The following is a 22,601-nucleotide window of genomic DNA, read 5'->3' as shown; positions in this document are numbered from 1 at the left end:
TGCCGATGACATTCTTTCGTCCTGACTTTGACCGTTAGCTGATGGAGGAGTACGACTGGGGCGAGTTTGCCATCATCACCAGCTTGCTACCCGGATACGACACCTTTGTGGAGATCGTCGAGTCCTACACGGACACGTCCTACTTCATGTGGCACCTCCAGGACACCCTGTCCATCGAGATGTCCGTCGGGGCCAATGACATGAGGACCAGACGCATTCTACAACAGGTACGATGCCACTTTCTCTTAGCCGTCCGTCGGGTTCCAGTGGGGAACCCGGGTGCTGGGGGGCGGAGAGTACTGGGATGCCACCAAAGCTCCACAGGCATGTAATGCGCATTGCCCTCAGGTGGACTCCCAGGTGCTCATGGTGTACTGCTCCCTCGAAGAGGCGCACTTCCTCTTCCGCCAAGCGACAGAAGTGGGCCTGGTGGGACCGGGCTACATCTGGATCGTGCCCAGCTTGGCCGTGGGCAACCCCGAAGTACCGCCGCCCGCCAGCTTCCCCGTGGGCGTCATCGGCGTCATCACGGAACAGTGGCGCAAGAGTTTGCGGCAGCGGGTGCGCGAGGGCGTGGCCATCGTGGCCAAAGGCGCCCAGAGTTTCAAGAAGCAGCTCGGCTTCCTCCCCGAGGGACTCGGCGACTGCAGCAAGCCGGCAAAATACTCCGACAACAACACGCTCTTCAGGTACGCTTTGAAATTGTATTTTTAAACATATACAAAGTGTTTGGCGCTTGAAATAATGATGACTGAATCGAGGGTGCGGCTTATATGCGCACAAATTAGACTTGACATGCACGAAACTGCAAGGTGACAAAGACGAAACGCCGAAACGCAAGACAATGCGGCCGATAAGGTCATTTATTTCAAAATAGAGGAAAGATGAACAGATAAAACGCTAAACAAAAATGATTTTAACGTCTATGAATAAAGCGAATGAAATGTGATCTATAGAGTATCTCAGAAATACCACATGCGATGATTTTTTAAAAGATTTTCCCTTCAAAGTAACGCATTTGTACTCCCTATTAAAACCATGAATTTGAAGGTGAAAATTGCGAATCAGGGGGCGTCTTATATGAGAGAAATTGACAAATTCAACGATTTTAAGGCCATTTTAAGGGTGCGGCTTATACGTGGAAGCGGCTAATATGCGAGAAAATACGTTTTTGATTTTTATTTCATTATGTTTTAAGTTTTGCCTGTTGTATCAAATAATGAACATTTTGGTATTTGCATTAAAATAGAAATGTACGATTTTAAGGCAATTTTAAGGATACGGCTTATACGTGAGAAAATACAGTATGTGATGAGCATGCAGCTCATGTTGAAGTGTCCATGTTGATGTTCAATTAGACAGACGGAAGCATTTCCTTTTTTTTTTAAATTTCAGCCCGTGCTTGAATAGCCCCAATTATTACAATCGTCTTTTTCTAGTAAGTGTGTTTTATTTATCTATTCACTTATTTTCCGAATCCTCCGACTCAAGAGTCATTCTTTTTTTTTTTCCTGCCCGTGGCCTAACATGCAAATTAACCTTGATTTATTATTCAAGCGCCAATCCGTCAATGCCGTATCGCGTCGTACGAACGCCGTATCACAAACGGCGGAAATGGGCGCCGTCGGAACAACACCGGCGGCCTCCTATTATTCCCTAATGAGTTACTCGGCATTAGATTGAAGCCTCCTGGGGGAACGGCAGGTTTAATTAGAAAGCGTTGATTGCGAGCGTGCAAATGGGTATGCAAATTTCATTGTGATATGCGCTCAAAGTTTTGGGGATTGCAAGTAAGACCCTCGTGTGACTTTGTGTAGGCACATGCTGAACGTGACCTGGGAGAAAAAGGACCTGTCGTTCAACGCTCGTGGATTCCTCGCCAACCCCGCCATGGTTATAGTCGCTCTGGACCGGGAGAGGATGTGGGACAAGGTAGGTGGGAGGCGGAAATTTGGCTTTCCTATTGTAAGATAATTCAAGTTGACATACCTCGGCCAATTGGTCCCCTTATTAATGATTGCTATTCCCCGTTTTTTAGCGATAATAAATCGTACAAACACAACCTGGCACATATTTACTCACATAGGGCGCACGAAAAAGCCTATGATTTTCCCCAAAGTGGACAGGGTGCCCAATCAGTATGCACTAAATTCAAGATTCTGCTGTATGACGCTGACAGCTGGACTGTGTGGGTAGGGGTACTTGCTTGCTGACATGATATATTTATTTAGTGAGGCGGACTATGCATTTGCATATCATGCTTTTGACAGTCGACGATGATATTTTCGACTGCTACCGGTGACCGAGACGATCCAGATTATAGCCGAAATGAGATCGGATTTACAAAAAAAACGTACTTTAAAAAAAAAAAGTTTTCCGTACAAAAGTTGATATACGCCGTACACAATTTGAAATGATCAACAAACGTATCAAACGCGGGAAAAACGTATAAGTTGACAGGTAGGTTATTTAGGTAAACACTTACTTTATTTTTATTTTTCTTGTCCAAAAGTTGTTATACGGTGTACACAATTTGAAATGATCAAAAAACATATAAAATATGGGAAAAACGTATAAGTTGACAGGTAGGTTATTTAGGTAAAAACGTACTTTAATTTTTTTTCTTGTCCAAAAGTTGATATACGCCGTACACAATTTGAAATGATCAACAAACTTATCAAATGCGGGAAAAACATATAAGTTGACAGGTAGGTTATTTAGGTAAAAACTCTATTTTTTTTCTGTCAAAAAGTTGTTATGTGGTGTACACAATTTGAAATGATAAAAAAAACATATAAAATATGGGAAAAACATATAAGTTGACAGGTAGGTTATTTAGGTAAAAACATACTTTAATTTGTTTTCTTGTCCAAAAGTTGTTATATGGCGTACACAATTTGAAATGATCAAAAAACATATCAAATATGGGAAAAACGTATAAGTTGACAGGTAGGTTATTTAGGTAAAAACGTACTTTAATTTTTTTTCTTGTCCAAAAGTTGATATACGCCGTACACAATTTGAAATGATCAACAAACTTATCAAATGCGGGAAAAACATATAAGTTGACAGGTAGGTTATTTAGGTAAAAACTCTATTTTTTTTCTGTCAAAAAGTTGTTATGTGGTGTACACAATTTGAAATGATAAAAAAAACATATAAAATATGGGAAAAACATATAAGTTGACAGGTAGGTTATTTAGGTAAAAACATACTTTAATTTGTTTTCTTGTCCAAAAGTTGTTATATGGCGTACACAATTTGAAATGATCAAAAAACATATCAAATATGGGAAAAACGTATAAGTTGACAGGTAGGTTATTTAGGTAAAAACGTACTTTAATTTTTTTTCTTGTCCAAAAGTTGATATACGCCGTACACAATTTGAAATGATCAACAAACTTATCAAATGCGGGAAAAACATATAAGTTGACAGGTAGGTTATTTAGGTAAAAACTCTATTTTTTTTCTGTCAAAAAGTTGTTATATGGTGTACACAATTTGAAATGATAAAAAAAACATATAAAATATGGGAAAAACATATAAGTTGACAGGTAGGTTATTTAGGTAAAAACATACTTTAATTTGTTTTCTTGTCCAAAAGTTGTTATATGGCGTACACAATTTGAAATGATCAAAAAACATATCAAATATGGGAAAAACGTATAAGTTGACAGGTAGGTTATTTAGGTAAAAACGTACTTTAATTTTTTTTCTTGTCCAAAAGTTGATATACGCCGTACACAATTTGAAATGATCAACAAACTTATCAAATGCGGGAAAAACATATAAGTTGACAGGTAGGTTATTTAGGTAAAAACTCTATTTTTTTTCTGTCAAAAAGTTGTTATATGGTGTACACAATTTGAAATGATCAAAAAACATATAAAATATGGGAAAAACATATAAGTTGACAGGTAGGTTATTTAGGTAAAAACATACTTTAATTTGTTTTCTTGTCCAAAAGTTGTTATATGGCGTACACAATTTGAAATGATCAAAAAACATATCAAATATGGGAAAAACTTATAAGTTGACAGGTAGGTTATTTAGGTAAAAACTCACTTTTAATTTTTTTTCCCCGTCAAAAAGTTGTTATACGGCGTACACAATTAGAAATGATCAAAAAACATATAAAATATGGGAAAAACATATAAGTTGACAGGTAGGTTATTTAGGTAAAAACGTACTTTAATTTTTTTTCCCCTTCCAAAAGTTGTTATACGGCGTACACAATTTGAAATGATCAAAAAAACTTATAAAAATGGGAAAAACGTCCAAGTTGACATGTATGAGTTAATCCATTAAATATCCTAGATTTCCTTGCAGTGCGAGTTTGAAATGTAATCTCACCTGCACTTGAAATCCTTTTATTTCCGCTTTGGAGGAAACCTCATTCGTCAATGTCACCGGACCAAACTAGCCTCTACCGTGTGTGGACGAACATCCACAGCACCCTTGCGTGTACTAAGTGTATTTCGTCTCGGCTTTGCTCCTTCTCGTCCCCGATTTGAGCATGAAATGAACGACGTTCCGATTTTTTTTTCTCCATTTTTCTTTCTCTGCCGTGGTGAGCAACGCTGCAAGAAAATAGGGAGCAGGACAATTTCGCTGTCGGATTTGACACGCAGGAATGATAGCGCTTCACGTATTCCGCCTAGCAACAAGTGAGCAGAAGCGATTTAAGACTCACGTGTCCACTCCCCTCGCAGGTTGGCACCTATAGGCGGGGCATATTGCAGGCGCGTTACCCCGTGTGGCCACGCTACGGCAACTTCCTGGAACACGTGACGGACGACCGCCACCTGACCGTGGCCACTCTGGAGGAGCACCCCTTCGTCATCGTGGAAAACGTGGACCCGGGTACGGGCACTTGTGTTCGCAACACGGTGCCTTGCAGGCGACAGTCCAATCACTCTGAGAGGTACACGCCCCACCCCCCCCCCCCCCACCCTCCACCGCGGACTCTGGCGCCAACGTGTCGCTCGATGCCGAGAAGAGACGTTTTGATTCGTTTGCAAGGTCAAGCCGTCGAGCTCGCTTGTTTGTTTCGCTGATCAAAAAGCTCGACAGACGAATCTAAATTTGGCAATTTGATGCAAATGAGATGCGCCGAGCTCTCGTTTGGAGAACTTCTGCCTCTTAGGAGTCAATATGCCAGCAATCTTTGTGTACAGGACCAAGATAGGGCGCCAAACTAAAAAAATAAGTCATATGTTTCATAAACAAATAGCCTTGCCTGTGAGAATGTACTTGCTTAAGAGGTAGTACTTCAAAAATACTCCTGGACATGGTCATTGGACATTTAGCAATAATAGATACAACTAATATATAATGTTTGTTTTTTGGTTTTTCTTCATTCATTCATTTTTTTTAACCGCTTATCTTCAAAAAAGGTGGCCAGCCAATGACAGTGCACAAGGAGACAAAGGACTACCAATCATAGCTAGGGGCAATTCAGTGTTCATTCGTTTTTTGGGGTTTATTTATATATTTATATAATTATATATAATATGTATTTATTTTTTTATTACGTTTTTTATTACCTATTTATTTATGTCTAAAATGTAATTTTCTGTCTGTATTCTCACCCTCTTGCTACCGTGACAATGACATTTCCCAAATACGGGATGCATAAAGTTATTTAATCTAATCCTAATCTAATCTAATCTAGTCTAACCTAACCTAATCTAGTCTAACCTAATCTAGTCTAACCTAATCTAGTCTAACCTAATCTAGTCTAATCTAATCTAGTCTAACCTAATCTAGTCTATTCTAGTCTAACCTAATCTAGTCTAATCTAATCTAGTCTAATCTAGTTTAAACACTAGCCTATCGCATGTTTTTGGGATGTGGGAGGACCCGGAGTACCCAGAGAAAACCCACACAACCATGCAAGCTCCACACAGTGAGGACCGACCTGGGATCGAACACTCGACCCCAGAACTGTGAGGCCGAGGCGCAAACCACCCCTCCACTGGCCGCCATTTTTATTTTTTCTGATAATTTTTCTTAAAAATCCCTCCCAAAAATACAATTTATACCTTCACTGCGTTTTTTTTTTTTTTAAACTCTGGAGTTAATATCTGCCACGGATGGTATTGAAAAGGCAAATACTGGACGTAATTTGTTATTGAAGTGTAAATATTAGTATTTTTTTCTGGTCCTCCTCAGCATTATCGGCCATTCCGAGTCCTACACCAAGCTGTGCTGCAAGGGGTTCTGCATCGATATCCTGAAGAAGCTCTCCCGCACCATCAAATTCTCTTACGACCTCTACTTGGTCACCAACGGCAAGCACGGCAAGTTGGTACGCGGCACTTGGAACGGCATGATCGGCGAGGTAAGCAATTTCACAGAGGAAGTTTGCCAGAGACTTTGAAAGTTGAAAGCATTATGAAGAAAAAAAAAGGGCTGCAGGTTTCTGGATTGTTGTTGCTCTTTTTCACCTCGGGGCAAAACAAGCGTTTGCATCTTTAATTTGGCTTGCAGTCACAAGAAAACAGACTCAAAAGCTTCTGTTTGGGGAGCTTTAGGATTCCTTGAAGTGACAAAACAATATTATTCGTTATTATCAGCCGGTTTTAACAATGAATAATGACATCACTTAAAAAAAATCTGCATTTTTCACCCTCTTTTGCAACAAATTTGAATTTGCCCTTCAAACCAAAATGACCAAACTTTCTGTTTATTTAACTCTATTTGCTAATTTAATGCCCATTGCATAAAATACATTATTATTTTAAAGCAAATACCAAAATGATCATTATTTGATACAACAGGCAAAACTTAAAACATAACAAAAAACGAAAAAAAACTATTTTTTCGCATATTACCCACTTCCACATATAAGCCGCACCCTTAAAATTGCCTTAAAATCGTTGAATTTTTCAATTTCTCACGTATAAGCCGCCCACTGATTCTCAATTTTCACCTCCATATTCATGATTTTAATACGGAATACAAATGTGTTACTTTGAAGGGAAAATCTTAAGAAAAATCATCGCATGTGGTATTTCTGAGATACTCTATAGATCACATTTCATTCACTTTATTCACAGACGTCAAAATCAATTTTGTTTAGCGTTTTACCTGTTTATCTTTTCTCTATTTTGAAATAAATGACCTTATCGGCCACGTTGTCTTGCGTTACGCCCTTTCGTCATTGTCACCTTGCAATTTCGTGGATGTCAAGTCTAATTTGTGCGCATATAAGCCATACCCTCGATTCAGTCATCATTATTTTGAGCACTAAACACTCCGTATATGCCAGAAAATACGGTAATAAGAGTGCACAAAAGTGTAAGTGGCTGATTCTCCTAATTATTTATTACTGATTACATTTCAGGCCACACCAATCAGTTCACCAAAAGATTGACCGTTGCATTTTTACCAACATTGTTTACCATAAAATAAGATACAAGGCAGAGCAAATGAATATTTTCACACGTTAAACCCCACCCGATTGATAACGAAGCACCGAATCGTGCGTTATTTTCCGCCCTTCTCCACGCTATAACCGGCGAATGGCTCCCAACGCACACCTGCCTCGCCGCGCTGTCGTCTCTTTGATGGACTTTTAAGTGGGTCAGTGGTGTGACAGCATGCTCACCCACACCCACACATACCCACACGTGGTCCAGCACACACACTCCCGCATATGGGCCACATCAAACAGCTGCATGTGAGAGCGAGCAGGTGTTTTTCTAGAGAACTTTGCATGTGCACCTGCTCCAAATATGGACGCTAGGCTGCTTTGTGGGTGTGTGTGGAGGGGGTGTCCATGTGTGTGTATGTGCTAGCTTTTGGTAATCACACAAAGTTGATGCTGAAGAATAGACATAACAGTGAATTGTGCCTCGTGTCGTGATTTATTCCAACCAAAGAACAAGAATGGGCGGGACACATATGGGAGGCGATGGCAAAATTCGTGGCCATTGAGCTGAAATCCAAGACACGTTGCGGTGACCGGACGTTTGGTCGACCGGATGTTTGGTAGAACGGACATTTGGTAGAATGGACGTTTGGTAGAATGGACGTTTGGTCGGCGGGTTCGCTCGCTGTCAAATTATGACAGAGTTTACTGTTGATATTTTGATATTAGATATTTGGAGGACACCAATGTCTTTTTTTGAGAGGCAGGTTGAAGAAACTGTTTTTAACATTGCTTTATGAAAAAGGAGTAATGACCTCGGATCTCCTTCAATGGAGAATACCAACAATTTTGACTGGTGGGAGGAGTCACGACTATTCATCAAGACAAAGAAAAACAAACTTGATATGACTCGTGAGGGTATGGAGGGAAAACAATTGATCGCATTAGCATAAAGTCCTCAAAAATCAAAAATGGCAACGGCCTGACAACTCCTATAAAAACCATATTTACATCCGCAACGATTCGCATATTTACATCCGCAAATGTGTCCATTCAGGTGTTTTACAGACGCGCCGACATGGCCATCGGCTCACTCACCATAAACGAGGAACGCTCCGAGATCATCGACTTCTCCGTACCTTTCGTGGAGACGGGAATCAGCGTCATGGTCGCCCGCAGCAACGGCACCGTCTCCCCATCCGCCTTCCTCGGTGAGGACGTGGGCATCCCGGGATGGCCTACTTTTGAAAACCGCCACCTCCTGGGGAATCTTCCCAGCAAGCTTTTATCCCACCCCTCGCAAATTCCCCACTTTACGAACGGCGAATTGACGAATCATTTTCCACCTTTTGCTCCTCCCCCAGAGCCTTACAGTCCGGCCGTCTGGGTTATGATGTTCGTCATGTGCCTGACCGTGGTGGCCATCACCGTGTTCGTGTTCGAATACTTCAGTCCAGTCGGGTACAACCGCAGCCTGGTCAGCGCCAAAGGTGAGCCCGAAGAAAGAAAAAAAATCCCCGGCCCGATTCGGCTTACTTCCGAACCGGGCCGCTCGCCGGCAGCTCATCAATCCCGCCGCGCACTTTTGACAGAAAGCGTTAGCGTCCACGGGTCCGAAAGGTCACTCCCTCATTTTTTAATTAGTCTTCGTCAGCGCAGTAATCGAAGCTAAGACGGATGACGACGGCGACTCCCGCTCGGTTCGCGACGTGACGGGACGTGAGAAACAGCCTTTTTTTTCGTCAGAGGTTTAAGACAGATAATTTGAAGACCAGTTTTGGGCAAGCGGACGGTTTCTCTTGTTTTTTTAATTAGATCAGGGGTGTCAAACTCATTTTCGTGACGGGCTACGTCGTAATTTCGATTCCATCCATCCGTTATGTCTTCCAACCAGGTTCCCAAAATTAATCGATGAATGAATTGACAGCTTTTCCAATCGTGCTGATCGATAGATCATTTTGGACATTCAAATTAGTACAAATCTTCTGCGATTATTGATTTACAAGCAAGGGGGCTCGGCAAAGCTTGTAAATCACACTTGGAGAAGGTGAAGAGATTCAATCAGGATACGACAGCCGTTTCTGTCCACCATAAAAAAAAATCAACTTTCTACGTTGCACGGTTTAGACAAACGTAGCGAGAGAATCTTAACATACACCCATAAAAAACGGGCAATATTCCCTGAATTTGATCATAAAACAGAAACCACTCATCATTGACTTTCTAAGGCCGTACAAATTGAAGCGGGGGGCCGTCAGATCAATTCGAAAAATAGAATTTGGGTTGTCTTGCAGATCCAGGTGGCCCGACCTTCACCATCGGAAAGTCGGTGTGGTTGCTGTGGGGGATCGTGTTCAACAACTCGGTGCCCATCGAGAACCCCAAGGGAACCACCAGCAAGATCATGGTCCTCATATGGGCCTTCTTCGCCGTCATTTTCCTGGCCTCGTACACCGCCAACCTGGCCGCCTTCATGATCCAAGAGCAATACATCGACACCGTGTCCGGGCTATCTGACAAGAAGGTGAGATCTTTGGACGGCTTGAAGGCGCGGCGGCGTTGACGTGGGTCAAATGGCGGTCTTTTGGGAGCCCTGTTTGTCCGTCGATATTCCAGTATTCCAATCAAATCTTGGCCTGTTCAGACCCTTCAAAATGCATTTGAGCTGTTCGGACCGAGACCATATAGGATCGGATTGGATTGGATAACTTTATTCATCCCGTATTCGGGAAATTTCATTGTCACAGTAGCAAGAAGGTGAGGATGCAGCAATAGGAAAGGCAGTTTAGACATAAATAGATAGGTAATAAGTAAGTTAATAAACAAATACATGAATAAATGTATAAATAAGCGTGTTGCTGAAATATATATACATGTACACACGTGTACATACATAAATACATACCTACACATACATATATATAAGCACATAAATACATACATACACATAGATGTACATGCATGCATACGGTAGGTCTTAACACACATTTGTTTTGTTAAAGAGCCTGACAGCTGTTCAGACGAGAGCCATCCAGTTTAAATCTGGATTTTGTCTGCCAGTCTGAACAAAGCCTTAGTCTTAGTCCTTGTTCATTAGTTGTTGCATCTTAAACCTTGGAGCGATCACGCCAGCGCCAAAGAAGCTCGATTTCATTGAGCCCAACAGTAAATATCGGAGCATGACATTTTCCCGATACATTTGAAGGTCATCGAAATCCATTTGAAAAATACTGCACACTTTGAAATGTTACCAAAATCTCAAGCGACATTATACTGTTCAGGTTCCACCAATAAACATTCCTATTAGTCGCTGTACTATAAAGTAAAGCCATTTACGATACCATCACGTTCCCATTTCTCCAAGCAAAATATGACTGTTTAAAAAACGGTCTGTTGACCTATTGATAGCCCCGCAGTCCCTTAATAGCCAAACCGTGCTTATTCTTGTCGGCCATGGAGTCTTGATGCCTTAAAAAAAATAGAAAGAAAATCTAAAATAGGATTAAAGTGCCTTATCTGTTCCCCCCCCCTTCCTTCGCTCCACGTCAGCCTTTATTCTTCCTTAGAATCCCTCCCGGCTTCACCCTCATTTCCATTGTTTTTGACTCGTACTCACGCATTCCTTATTGTTTTTTTCCCCAACTCCCGCTCCCGTCAGTCCCTGTTCTTTCCTCCCCGCTGGTCCTTTTTCTTCCCGTGGCCCCGTCATCACGTTTCCTTGGTCTCCCCGCAGTTCCAGAAGCCGCACGAGCACTACCCCCCCTTCCGCTTCGGGACGGTCCCCAACGGCAGCACCGAACGGAACATCCGCAGCAACTATCCCGACATGCACACTCACATGACGAAGTACAACCAAAAAGGAGTGGAGGAGGCGCTCAACAGCCTCAAAACGGGGTACGCTCTTTTCCTTATTTTTCCTCCCGTCGTCTTGCACAAAAGACTTATTTTTAAATTGCCCTCTTCCACTTGACGACTAAACGATTGATGGCCCTTTTTTCTTTAGAAGTGCATATTTTAGGAAGGCGCTGGATTATTTTTAGATTAAGAAAAAATACTTCTAGGGCTTCATTTGTATTTCAAAGTGCTGTCTATTTATTGGGCGGGGGGAGTCGGGGCAGATTGAAATGACGGATTGATCAATGTTTTGGAGAGGAATAGTTGGAAATATTTCACAATTTTAATCATTTTTAGTTTCTCTTTTTACTTACCGGGTTTTCTCGCATATTAGTCGCTTCCGCGTATAAGACGCACCCTTAAAATGGCCTTAAAATTGTTGAATTTTACAATTTCTCTTGTATAAGACGCCCCCAGATTCACAATTTTCACCTTCATATTTATGGTTTTAATAGGGAGTTTAAATGTGTACTTTGAAGGGAAAATCTTATAATCGCACGTGGTATTTCTGAGATACTGTTTGAATGAAATTTCATTCGTTGAACTTTATTCATAGTCGTCAAAATAAAATTGTTTAGCGTTTTATCTGTTCATCTTTTCTCTATTTTTAAATAAAATACCACATCGGCCACATTTTCTTGATTTACGGCGTTTAAACTTTGTCACCTTGCAGTTTCGTGCATGTCAAGTCTAATTTATGCGCATATAAGCCGTACCCTTGATTCGGTCATCTTTTTTTTGTTACAAATGCGTCTTATATGCGAGAAAATACGATACAGTACACCGAGAAAATGAATATCATTTCTCATTCTCAGAATTTTCTCATGGTTTCAAAGCATTTTGGGTACGACATGCCTTAGTAAGTAAGTTAGTTGGTCCTGGTTATTTAATCAAGTATCATTTGTTTGCGTATACGTACTTTTTTTGTCAAATATCAAATGAATAACGTTTGATCGCTAAGTCTTCTATCGTTTTTCTCATCAGTTCATTCTTCCTTTCTAAATGTACTCCACCTTATTTCATATATAAAATGCTATTCGGGCCGCTCTGCTAAAATATTCTTCTACGCTTTGCCTGGTAACAGCTCTTTAAATTTGTCCAGAAGGCAAACAAGGCCTTTTGTACTTGCAGAAAACTAGACGCGTTCATTTACGACGCGGCCGTGCTCAACTACATGGCGGGCAAAGACGAAGGCTGTAAATTGGTGACCATCGGCAGCGGCAAAGTCTTCGCCACCACCGGCTACGGCATCGCTCTGCAGAAAGAGTCGCGATGGAAGAGGCTCATCGACCTGGCGCTGCTGCAATTCCTCGGCGACGGTGAGAAAAACATTTTGTCGTGGCGGCTCCTGGTATAGCATTAATATCCTTCCTTGGTTACAACATCCAGCCGTAAACATTGCGATTTCCGTACTGCTTTAGTCACACAAACGGACAAGCGAGTGATGGAAGACGTCGATGTTTTGAAAGAGGTCGCTATCATTCCAGGGGACACTCAGCGCCTGGAGACGGTTTGGCTCTCCGGCATCTGCCAGAACGAGAAGAACGAGGTGATGAGCAGCAAGCTGGACATCGACAACATGGCGGGGGTCTTCTACATGCTACTGGTGGCGATGGGCCTCAGCCTGCTGGTGTTCGCCTGGGAGCATCTTCTCTACTGGAAGCTGCGCCATTCGCTACACAAGTCGCACAATTTGGACTTCCTATTGGCCATCAGCCGGGTAAGGCCCGTCGTCCGAGGGTCAATGTTTCGGGTGTTGTAATTAAAAGCACAAAAGAAACACCAATTTAGGTGGTCATTCAGTGTGGAATTTCTTCCAATTGGCACAAATTAGCCACTTCTTCGTTAGCATCACTGTTTTCTGGAATGACTCCGGTCACTCTGCTGGGTAATTATACCATCAGGGTTCTTTATATCAGATTAGCAGCTAAATGGCTATCAGTTCATTAATCTCTTTCCCTGGGGTCAATTTCAATTCGGCTTCTTTCTTTGGGAAATCTCTCTCGTGTGTTACCCAGTTTAATATGTGGGAATCATTTAACTGCTAAGTTTAGTGGGCCTAAACTCTGGGCCTAAACTCACTCCCTGTTTGTAAATCCATCCTGAGTGCCTAATTAATTAAAAGCCAAGTCATCAGTTCCAGTATCGTGCCTGGTTAGCTATCTTGCACAGAAATCGCTAAACCGTCATTGTAAATAGAATTCAAGAATGTCCACCTCTGGATTTCTAATGTACTGGTTTGAAAATGAAACCCAGTTCCTGCCGGCGTCCTTCTGTTCCAGGGTATCTACAGTTGCTTCAAGGGGGTGGAGGATCACGGCCGTTTCTCCCACCTGGCCAAACCCGACCTGACCTCCAACTATGCCCAAGCCAACATGTTAAAGATGCTGCGGACCGCCAAGGAGCTGGTCTCCTCCGCAAACGTAGAGAGCTCCCTGGAAAACGCCACCAAGACCATTGAGCATTTCAGCCGGCACGGTGGCGGCATGCCGCTTCGCGTCCCCCACCTCCCTGCCGAAATGGCGCCCGGAGGCTTTGCGTACATCATGGAGAACCACGCCTCCTTCCCCCGGGAAAGCATTTCCCCTCAGAAGAGCGCGAGCCGGCCCACGCCGCTGCGATTCACGCTCCCCACCCATTCCACTTCTTGTCTGTACGAACGGCCACTTCCAGTCTCCAGCCTCAGCAGTCCACACTTGGCGGTCAGCGAGACGCAACCCGATCAATATCCCCGCCACTACCAGACCACGGGTAGACTCTACGTGGACGCCCGACCTCAATCCAGGTTCATCTCGTGCACCGATCTGCAGCTGCCCGACATCTACACGTCCCATCCCGTCCCCCTGCCCCAAAACCAGAAGGCGGAGGCGGGTGTCTACCAGAGGAAACGAAGATCCAAGAGCTTCCAGTGCGGGGATGGCGACGCAGAGCGCAGGAAGTACAAGGATCACGAGAAGAACCAAATCGGCCTCAGCGAACTGAAAGCCAACAACCTCCAGGGCAACCACGTCTCCGCCCCCAGCGTGGAGAGCGTCTACTCGGTAGAAGGAACCTGCCCTCCGGTGGACAACTACAGATCCTGGCCTCCGGAGGACGTCTTACTGGGAGGAAGACGCAGGCGCCGCCGCTCGTCTTTCCTCAAAGCCACGTGGGGCAGCGAGCAAATCCACCAGCTGGACGAATCCCAGTCGTCCCTTTCCAGCCACTCGCCCTCTACGCTTCCCGACCTCTTCCCGTGCCACCTCACGCCGACCGCCAAGGCCCTCAACCCGGCTCACCTCCGGAATAACCTGTGCCTGCCGCGGAACCGGGCCTACCTGCACATAAGGGAGGATCACAGAAGGTCCGCCGGGCGTAAAGGCCAACGGCTGAGATATTCGCATTCCGCCCACCTGCCGACGTACGGCGAGGCGGTCCAGCACGGCGCCGGTTTCGGCCGGGGAACGGTACGCAGAGCCAGCAGCCTGCTCAGCAGACAATACGCCCACTATCTAAACTCCTATCCCGGGCTACCGCCGTACCAGTCGCCGCTCAACCCGCAGAACCGCTACCAGACCCCGCGCAGTCATCGGGCGACCGGCCCCGTGTGTCAGTTCCTGGCTTGCGGCGGAGGACGGTGCGCGGGGCAACGGGGGCTGCTGTACCAGGATAGCGTCTACGGTGCTTACGGCGTCTACCAGAGCTCTCAGACTGGATCGGACACTCAAGGAAGTCAAGGAGGACTTGGCGGGTCGGCGAGAAGCCCTTGTACGCTCCAACCCTGGAAACGGGTGTCCAGTTTGGAGTCGGAGGTCTGAGCCAAAGAGACCACCGCCAAGGAGAATTAATAAGGAATCACTGTGGAGAACGTTGGCTTTGTGGGTTTCTCAGAAGACCCGGTGTCAAAATAGACCTGCACTGTTTACTCTTTAGGATTTAAAAAAAAACTGTAAGGATGTTTCGTGCATTTCGTGTGCACCGAATCATCCGCGTGGTTGAAGTATCACCAGAGTTTTCATGCTGTGGCATTCGTGGCGTTGATATTTTACTGTGGATGGGATTCAGACTTTGGTGTCGAGACCACCAGCTGTGGGGGGATGAAAGCATGACATCTTTTCAAACTGTCAGCCAAAAACGAAACGCAAAGAAAGAATGAGCGCCTGAATTTTTCGCGACAGGGTAGTGCTTTTTTTCTAGGATGACATCATCGCTTTGAGACGTCTGCAAGGAGACATCAGGTAACTTGTTTGTAGTGGTGGGCTAGCTATTTTTAGCACAAATAGCACTCGAAATTGTTACTGTCAGAGAAGACAAATGCATGGATCCGTTGCCTTTGTTTTCCGCTTTGATATTATTGTCGACTTTGGCGCGGGTTATCGATCTTGTTTGTTGGGAGGATTTAGCAAATACTGCATGTCCAAGTTGCACTAAACAACATTACAGAAAGACGCCCGGGGAGCATCATGGGAATTGGAGCAGCTTTTTTGTCAAATGACAACCCTAAATCTTAAATGCTAACCTAATTTAAACCATTTCGCCGAATATTCCCCCTACAGCAACTCCCAGTTTTAAACATTTACATTCTCCATTTAAAATAATGTATTGGTCCTATTATAACTAAACCTAATATTAAATTTTACTCGTGTATTGTACGGGAAAACAAAAACGCAAAAAAACAAAACATATATATTGTTGCGTCTGCAAGGACCATGCCAACTTTGTACATTTTTGAATACTTTGCACATGATATGAAATGTAAGAATATTCACCATTTTTTAAGGGCATACGTCACTACTACAACATTACCAATAGCCTCGGGTTGCCAGGTACCGTATTTTCTCGCGTATTAGCCGCATCTGCGTATAAGCCGTACCCTTTAAATTGCCTTAAAATCGTTGAATTTTACAATTTATGTATAAGATACCCCCTAATTCACAATTCTCACCTCCATATTCATGGTTTTAATATGGAGTACAAAGATGTTACTGTATGAATCGAAATGATCGTCTACTGGATCGCACATTCCTATTGGACAAGATGACGTTGCCCTGAGCGAGTAATGCATGTCAAGTCTAATTTGTGCGAATATAAGCCGTACCCTCGAGTCAGTCATCAATTTTTTTAGCGACAAATACGGCTTATATGCGAGAAAATACGGTGCACAAAATCCTCTTTTATCAAGCCGGAAGTTCCCGCTACAAAACAAACGTAGCGCCACGGTTGCTTGTTTTTTTTTGCTAGTGTTGCCAGTCCGTCCCTAAAGAGTGACATTATTGCTCCACCTAGCAGCTAAAGATTCCAATATTTCCCTCAGGGGTTGACAGAGACCAAATAAAAGGGAAAAGAACGAAGCAGAAGGAAATCGGATGACATTTCGCTAGCTAAAAACGAGGCATGTTTCTGGAAGGAACGACGTTACGAAGGCAGTCCACATGATCACAATTTGCAAGAAGGTTTTCTGGACCGCGTTGACCAGCACGAGGTGTCTTAATCACTCAACCATGGGCTCTTCACTGGCTCTTTTGCGGGGCCATAAAACAGCGCAAAAGGGCCTCGTGATACTTATTCTTATTTATTTGGAAGTCTTATATTATTATGAATATAATGTGTGTGATGTGAGTGTCCTTTGTGTAATCTCCTTAGGAATTTATAGTCGCTCACCAATTTTGTACTCACCTGTCCGACACGGTCTAATGTTGGCCTATTTGTTACGATTGTAGCAACACGCGCAGTTTGCCGATTCAGCACGCCTTTTTCCGCTGTTTTGTATTCCGACTTCATCTCTGCTTTTTTTCCGTCACTTCTAATTGCTTAACGAGCGACTTTAAATCAGGTGATTTAAAGATATTATTCTATCTAGACCACCCATCGCCATCACCCTGTAATGAACCACTTAGAGAAAATAAAGAGCCTTTTTGGACGATGACGGATTCGTGTCTATTTTTCGAAATTTCAAAAACAAGATTGTTCATTTTTAGGTTTGAGGTTGGAGTGTTTGGGTGAGACCAAGGCCTAATCTGATTCCTCGAATCTGGTTTAAGGACGGAAAAATTGTACGTTGTGATGCCTTCTTTGTCGAAAGCCGCGTTTGACAACAGATTCTTTTGTGAATCGAATCCGTGGCTCAAAATGCGAACAAATTCCAGAAGATAGCAACATGTGGGATGACACCAGTGGAAAGATGTGTTAGCTTAGCCAAAGAGCGCCGATAAATTAAAACAGGGGTGTCAAACCGGTCCTCAAAGTGCCGCAGTGGGTGCAGGTTTTCATTCCAACTCAACAAGAGTGTAATCAGTTAATTAAAGTCAGGTGCTACTTATTTTAGAAGACACCTGATTGGTTAAAATATCGGCACTGGATTGGTTGGAACAAAGACCAGGACCCACTGCGGCCCTCGGCGGAATCGGTTTGACACGTGGATTAAAAGAACGAGAGCGATGGGTTGACTTTGAGAAGGCCAGATAAGAAGAGTTTTCACCCAGAGCTCTACGATTGGAGGGAGCGAGATATAGTCGGGAACAGGTGGGGAAGTGAGCGCCACTTCTATTTCTGGGCTCGCGAGACGGGGTGTTAATGAAACGATACTGAATACGAGAGGGAGACGTTTGAGTGGAAATCCCTCTGAAGGTGTCTTTGGCGAAAAGATAGGGTTCGGATCTGTAAGTTTGTTGTCAAAGCCTGGGTTCTTGCAAAAACTGCAATGCACCCAAAATGTTGGGACCAAAGACCAGTTCGCGGTCAAACAAAGATGGTCGTCGATAGCCGTTCAGGATCCGGCGTTCCATTTCCTGACAAAAAGGAACTCAATTGACTGTCGCTCTCTGTCCAGGGCTTTTCTCCCAACTCCCCAACGATTGGATCTGACAGACCCATCGAGAACGTTAATGACTTGGCCAATCTCCCGCCGCAATCGTGGCCATCTCGCTAGCGCTCGGCCCGTTCGCGCAGCCCCCGGAACCGGGCCCCGTCTCCCAATCAAAGCCGATTTCAGCGGGCGGGGGAGTCGGAAAGAATGTAATCAAATAAGCGGAACAATAATTATGGAATCTGGAGAAACAGCTCATCCCCCAGCACAACTTTAAATATTAAACGTCCTTTGCAATCTCTAAAATGGCCGGGTGATGACGGATAATATGGGCTGGGGGATATTCGAGCCTGTCGCTGATTTTAATGATTTAAAAGAAGGCTAAGTGACTTATTGCGACCGATTGCGTCTTAATTAACGAATTCAAGCCTTTTATTTTTAGACCAACGCCATGGAAACCTGAAGATTGTGTTGTGATGTTCAGCAGAAAATAAACTGCATCTTCACCTGAGTGACGGCCTGACCTTTCTTCACGCCACCATCTGTATTAGGCCACGCCCTCCAATCTCCAGGTGCCCACTATTGACCTTGAGTTTCAATCTGGTTTCCAGGCAATCCTTCAATCAAAAAGCAAGCTTCACGTAAGAATACTTTTTCTCCTTCCTTCTTAATCTCTTTATATCCCACTCCCACAAATTCATATCTGGCAACTTTTTCCTGTATTTTAAACGACTTTTGATCATTTCAAATTGGGTACGCCGTATAACAACTTTTGTACGGGATGTTTTTTAAGTTTTTTTGTAAAACCGATCTGATTCTACCCATTCCGCCTCTTTTATTTTTACCTAGGTCTACAATGTCTGTGTCTTGTGTCTGTCTTGCTACTGCAACCAAGAAATTTCCCGAATACGGGATAAAATAAAATTCTAATCTAATCTAATCCGGTTCATCTCAGTCACTGGTAGCAGACAAAAACGCCATCGTCGACTGCTAACGTTGTCATGCTAAAAACATAATATGCACATGCATACGTCCGCATTTTCACTATATAAATATAGCACGTCAGCAAGCAAATAACCCTACCCACACAGTCAAGCTGTCAGCGTCATACAGCAGAATTTTGAATTTAGTCCACCGACTGATTGGCCACCCCGTCCCCTTTGATAAACATTTTAGGCTTTTAAATGCGCCCTATTTGAGTAAATATGTGCCACGTTGCATTTGTACGTTTTTTTTAACAGGTATGCAAATTCAACAAGACTGTTAAACCTTTCTATATAATATTCACGCATAGTGCCACAAAAAAAATGTTTAATTCTTCAGGGTGTACATGGGTCCTACACACGAGATCTTATGGATAAGTCACGGTTCTCCGATTTCTTATCCTCAGCCTAATTGGAATTATTGCTTTTTTTCCTCGCCATACTTGACCAAATACGTAAAGCTCTCACACAGAAATCCGTCCCAAAGGACCACGGGTTAGAAAATGCCTTCTTTTTTAACCTTCAAACGTACAAAAAAAAAACAATGGAATAGAAGAAAGCAATGCAACGTATCCTGAATTGAGTCCATTTTAGTTTTCGTCCCCGTGGAAATCAATCCGACAGCATCGAGCATTAGAAATTCGAGGTTAGCATTCAAGCGTTCCACCCAAATCTGGTCGTTTCCACATTTCTTCTCGAGATCGTTTTGTCCCGTTTTTGTCATGCGACGAATTCCTTCCAAACGGGTTTGCGTTGTGTGTTGAAGACTCGCTAAAAACAGGTCTCCTGGTCCTCCTTCTGTTTCCCACTCGGTGGTCCAGATGCGAAATCAGGTTGTTTTGGCCACAGGCTGTGCATGCTGTCACATGAAGAAAATAATTAACAAATCATTTCACTAAAAAGAATAAAACGTAAAAATGTATTAATATTAGTTCTAGTGTGGATGACTGAGCTGAGAGATTTTTTTTTAAACTATATTCCAATTTAAATGAAGACTATATTTCAATGTTCGTCTATTTTATAAAGATAATTAATATAATATATTTTTCTACGTGCAACTGAAAATAACAAAATGCCCATGAATTGTTTCAAAAAAGACAATCATACAAAAAAAATGAGCGATAAAGACACTCCGATAAAATCAATTAAAGATGAATTCATAAAAATATAACATAAAGGGGTGGAGCTACAGTTAATCAGCAAAATTACGTTGAACTATCCTCCATAATCCGGTCGCACTTTCCTCCAAAAACATTTGAACTGCTTTTTACTCCGCGATTTTGAATGTCATCAAACTGTTTACATGAAAGATAAGCATTTTTTATTATCGTTCATGTCATCATCATTAGGATCATTGGAGGGAGGGGCCAATCTTTAGCACCCCCGGGGCTGCGTCGTCCATCACTGGCGCCGGCGGTAATGACCGCAAATGACAGCGGTGATTCATACCAATTGTTTTTTTTTTTTTTTGCCTTCCGTCTCAGCGACGGAAGATGGAGATTAGTCGCCGTGTGGCAGGATGTTCCTTTTTTTCGTGGAAATGAAAGGCCGTCATCTTTTCCGCGACTTCGGGGAGATTTGGAGGTCCGGGGAGATTTGGGGGTCAACGTGAGTCCTTTTGAAAAAGTCTTCAAACGCTGAAGTGCTTAAAAAAATCCCCCATGTAAATTTTGTTCACGTTAAGGTTTCAAAAAGGAACTTGATGGACGTCAGTGAGGTAAAAAAAAAAGAATAAATAAATAAAAAGGGCTGACAAATGCGGTATGCTAACATGATTCTTTTTCAATCCACTTTCACAGAATCTGTCTTTGTCAAGCGCTTCATCCGAAACGTCAACTTTGGCGTCCAAGTTGAAGGAGGGTCAAGTTTGGCATGGTGGGCAGAGCCTGGAAAAAATAATGACACACCCTGAATTGGTGGCTAGCCAATCGTAGGGCATCGGGAGACAAAATAAATAATCACGATCACACTCATACCTAGCAGCAATTCAGCATATAATTAGTCTAGCATGTTTGTTTTTTGGCATGTGGGAGGAAACCGGAATACCCGGAGAAAACCCACACACGAGATCATGCAAACTCCACATAGTCAATAAATGACGAGCAAAAAACTAGCAAAAATGCTAACGGTTTGGCTGAACTCCATCGAAAGAACTGACCTACGTTCCGAACCGAAATTCCGATATGAGCTCAACGAAACGATATTAATTTTCTCTTGACTGTCACAACACGGCTAACAAAGGAGAACATTGTCGTCGGGATCGAACCCTGCACCCCAGACCTGCAAGCCCAACGCACCAACCACTTATCAACCGACATTTAATGCTATTTAATTCCCTGCAATCAGATCCGCCGGCGCTTCCCGTTTGCCTCGACATTTCTCCGAAAGAGCCAATCCCACGGGCCTTCGCGTTCCGGGTTCGAACTTCGCCGTTCACGTCTTGAATCACCCACAAAAAATCAGTTGTTTGACCGTGGCACTTTAAGAAGTGGGACACGTTCACCAGAGGGTGCAAAAGTGTGTAAAAGTAGGCCGGCGGGCTTTTTTTGGAGGTCACAGACAAATTGGGGGTGTCAGCAGACCTTCTAATGACTTTACGCTCCAGATCCCCGTGCCCAATCTTTTCTGCCCCGCAACCCCAAGAACACAAATTGAGACGCGGAACAGCTACAAAATGGACATAATTGTGAACTCCGCCCCCGGGAAATTTAGCGAGAGAACTCGATTTACGACGACAATGTTCTCCTTTGCTAGCCGTGTTGTGACGGTCAAGAAAAAAATAATATCGTTTCGTTGAACTCATATCGGAATTTCGGTTCGAAAAGTAGGTCAGTTCTTCCGATGGAGTTCAGCCAAACCGTTAGCATTTGCTGCTAGTTTTTCTCTCGTCAGTTATTGATTGGTTTCCCAAATCTGACGCATTATTTTACACCCCGAACTTTTCAAACGACGCAAGGAAAAACGACGGATCGGAGAATCGGGTTTTTTAAAATGAATATGACACAGAAATGTCATTTTTTCCCCTTTTCTTTTGAATAAATGCTAATTTCGACCTAGCGTTTTGCGCCCCTTTTGCAATGGGAAAGCACCTACAGGGACGCAATCTGTCCTAACTTGGCGATGATTGACAGCTCGGCAGAGACAGATATGCAAAACTGATTGAACTTTTTTTTTACGTTCCGACGTCCACGTTGACTCTCCAGCAAATTGGCCAATTAGCCTCGAATAACTTGAGGTCGGCCATCTTGACTGTCAATCAGTGCGTAAATTCCTCGTCTTTAGTGATAGGCCGAAACCTTCAACTGTTTTCCCCCCCTTCCTCTTATTGGCCAATCTTATGTCAATCACTTGACCCGGTTTTATTAGCGGTCCTTCAAGCAGCGGCCCAAAAAAAGTGGTTATATTAGTTTTAATGATAATTAATTAGGTTTTAAGTCATCTTAGTGTGTTTTGGTTCAATGGTGGTTCAAAAGAGCGGAAGATTTTTTTTTTAAATTTGCGGGATCTGACAGCTGACAACGTCTTAAGGGCCAAATTACTCCACCTTTTCTGTCAGTTTCTTGTC

General features: G+C 43.3%; 1 protein-coding gene across 2 annotated transcripts in view; it reads left to right on the top strand.

The window, feature by feature from the left end:
- LOC144092857 (glutamate receptor ionotropic, NMDA 2C-like) overlaps positions 1-17,176 on the top strand; it is a 28,143-nt gene extending 10,967 nt beyond the window's left edge. For both annotated transcript variants that reach the window (XM_077625990.1, XM_077625989.1), the window contains 12 exons: positions 39-227; positions 349-689; positions 1,818-1,932; positions 4,713-4,924; positions 6,175-6,343; positions 8,433-8,586; positions 8,740-8,865; positions 9,670-9,899; positions 11,109-11,269; positions 12,401-12,588; positions 12,757-12,989; positions 13,552-17,176. In XM_077625990.1, coding sequence (XP_077482116.1) covers positions 39-227; positions 349-689; positions 1,818-1,932; positions 4,713-4,924; positions 6,175-6,343; positions 8,433-8,586; positions 8,740-8,865; positions 9,670-9,899; positions 11,109-11,269; positions 12,401-12,588; positions 12,757-12,989; positions 13,552-15,066 — 3,633 coding nt within the window. In that variant the 3' untranslated portion in view covers positions 15,067-17,176. The remainder of the gene's footprint in view (positions 1-38; positions 228-348; positions 690-1,817; positions 1,933-4,712; positions 4,925-6,174; positions 6,344-8,432; positions 8,587-8,739; positions 8,866-9,669; positions 9,900-11,108; positions 11,270-12,400; positions 12,589-12,756; positions 12,990-13,551) is intronic.
- Positions 17,177-22,601: the final 5,425 nt, after the last annotated feature.

The sequence above is a fragment of the Stigmatopora argus genome, chromosome 18 (genome assembly GCF_051989625.1).
Source record: "Stigmatopora argus isolate UIUO_Sarg chromosome 18, RoL_Sarg_1.0, whole genome shotgun sequence".
Classification (NCBI taxonomy): domain Eukaryota; kingdom Metazoa; phylum Chordata; class Actinopteri; order Syngnathiformes; family Syngnathidae; genus Stigmatopora; species Stigmatopora argus.
The sequence above is the reverse complement of the archived record's forward strand: the minus strand, read 5'-3'. Positions and strand labels throughout refer to the sequence as shown.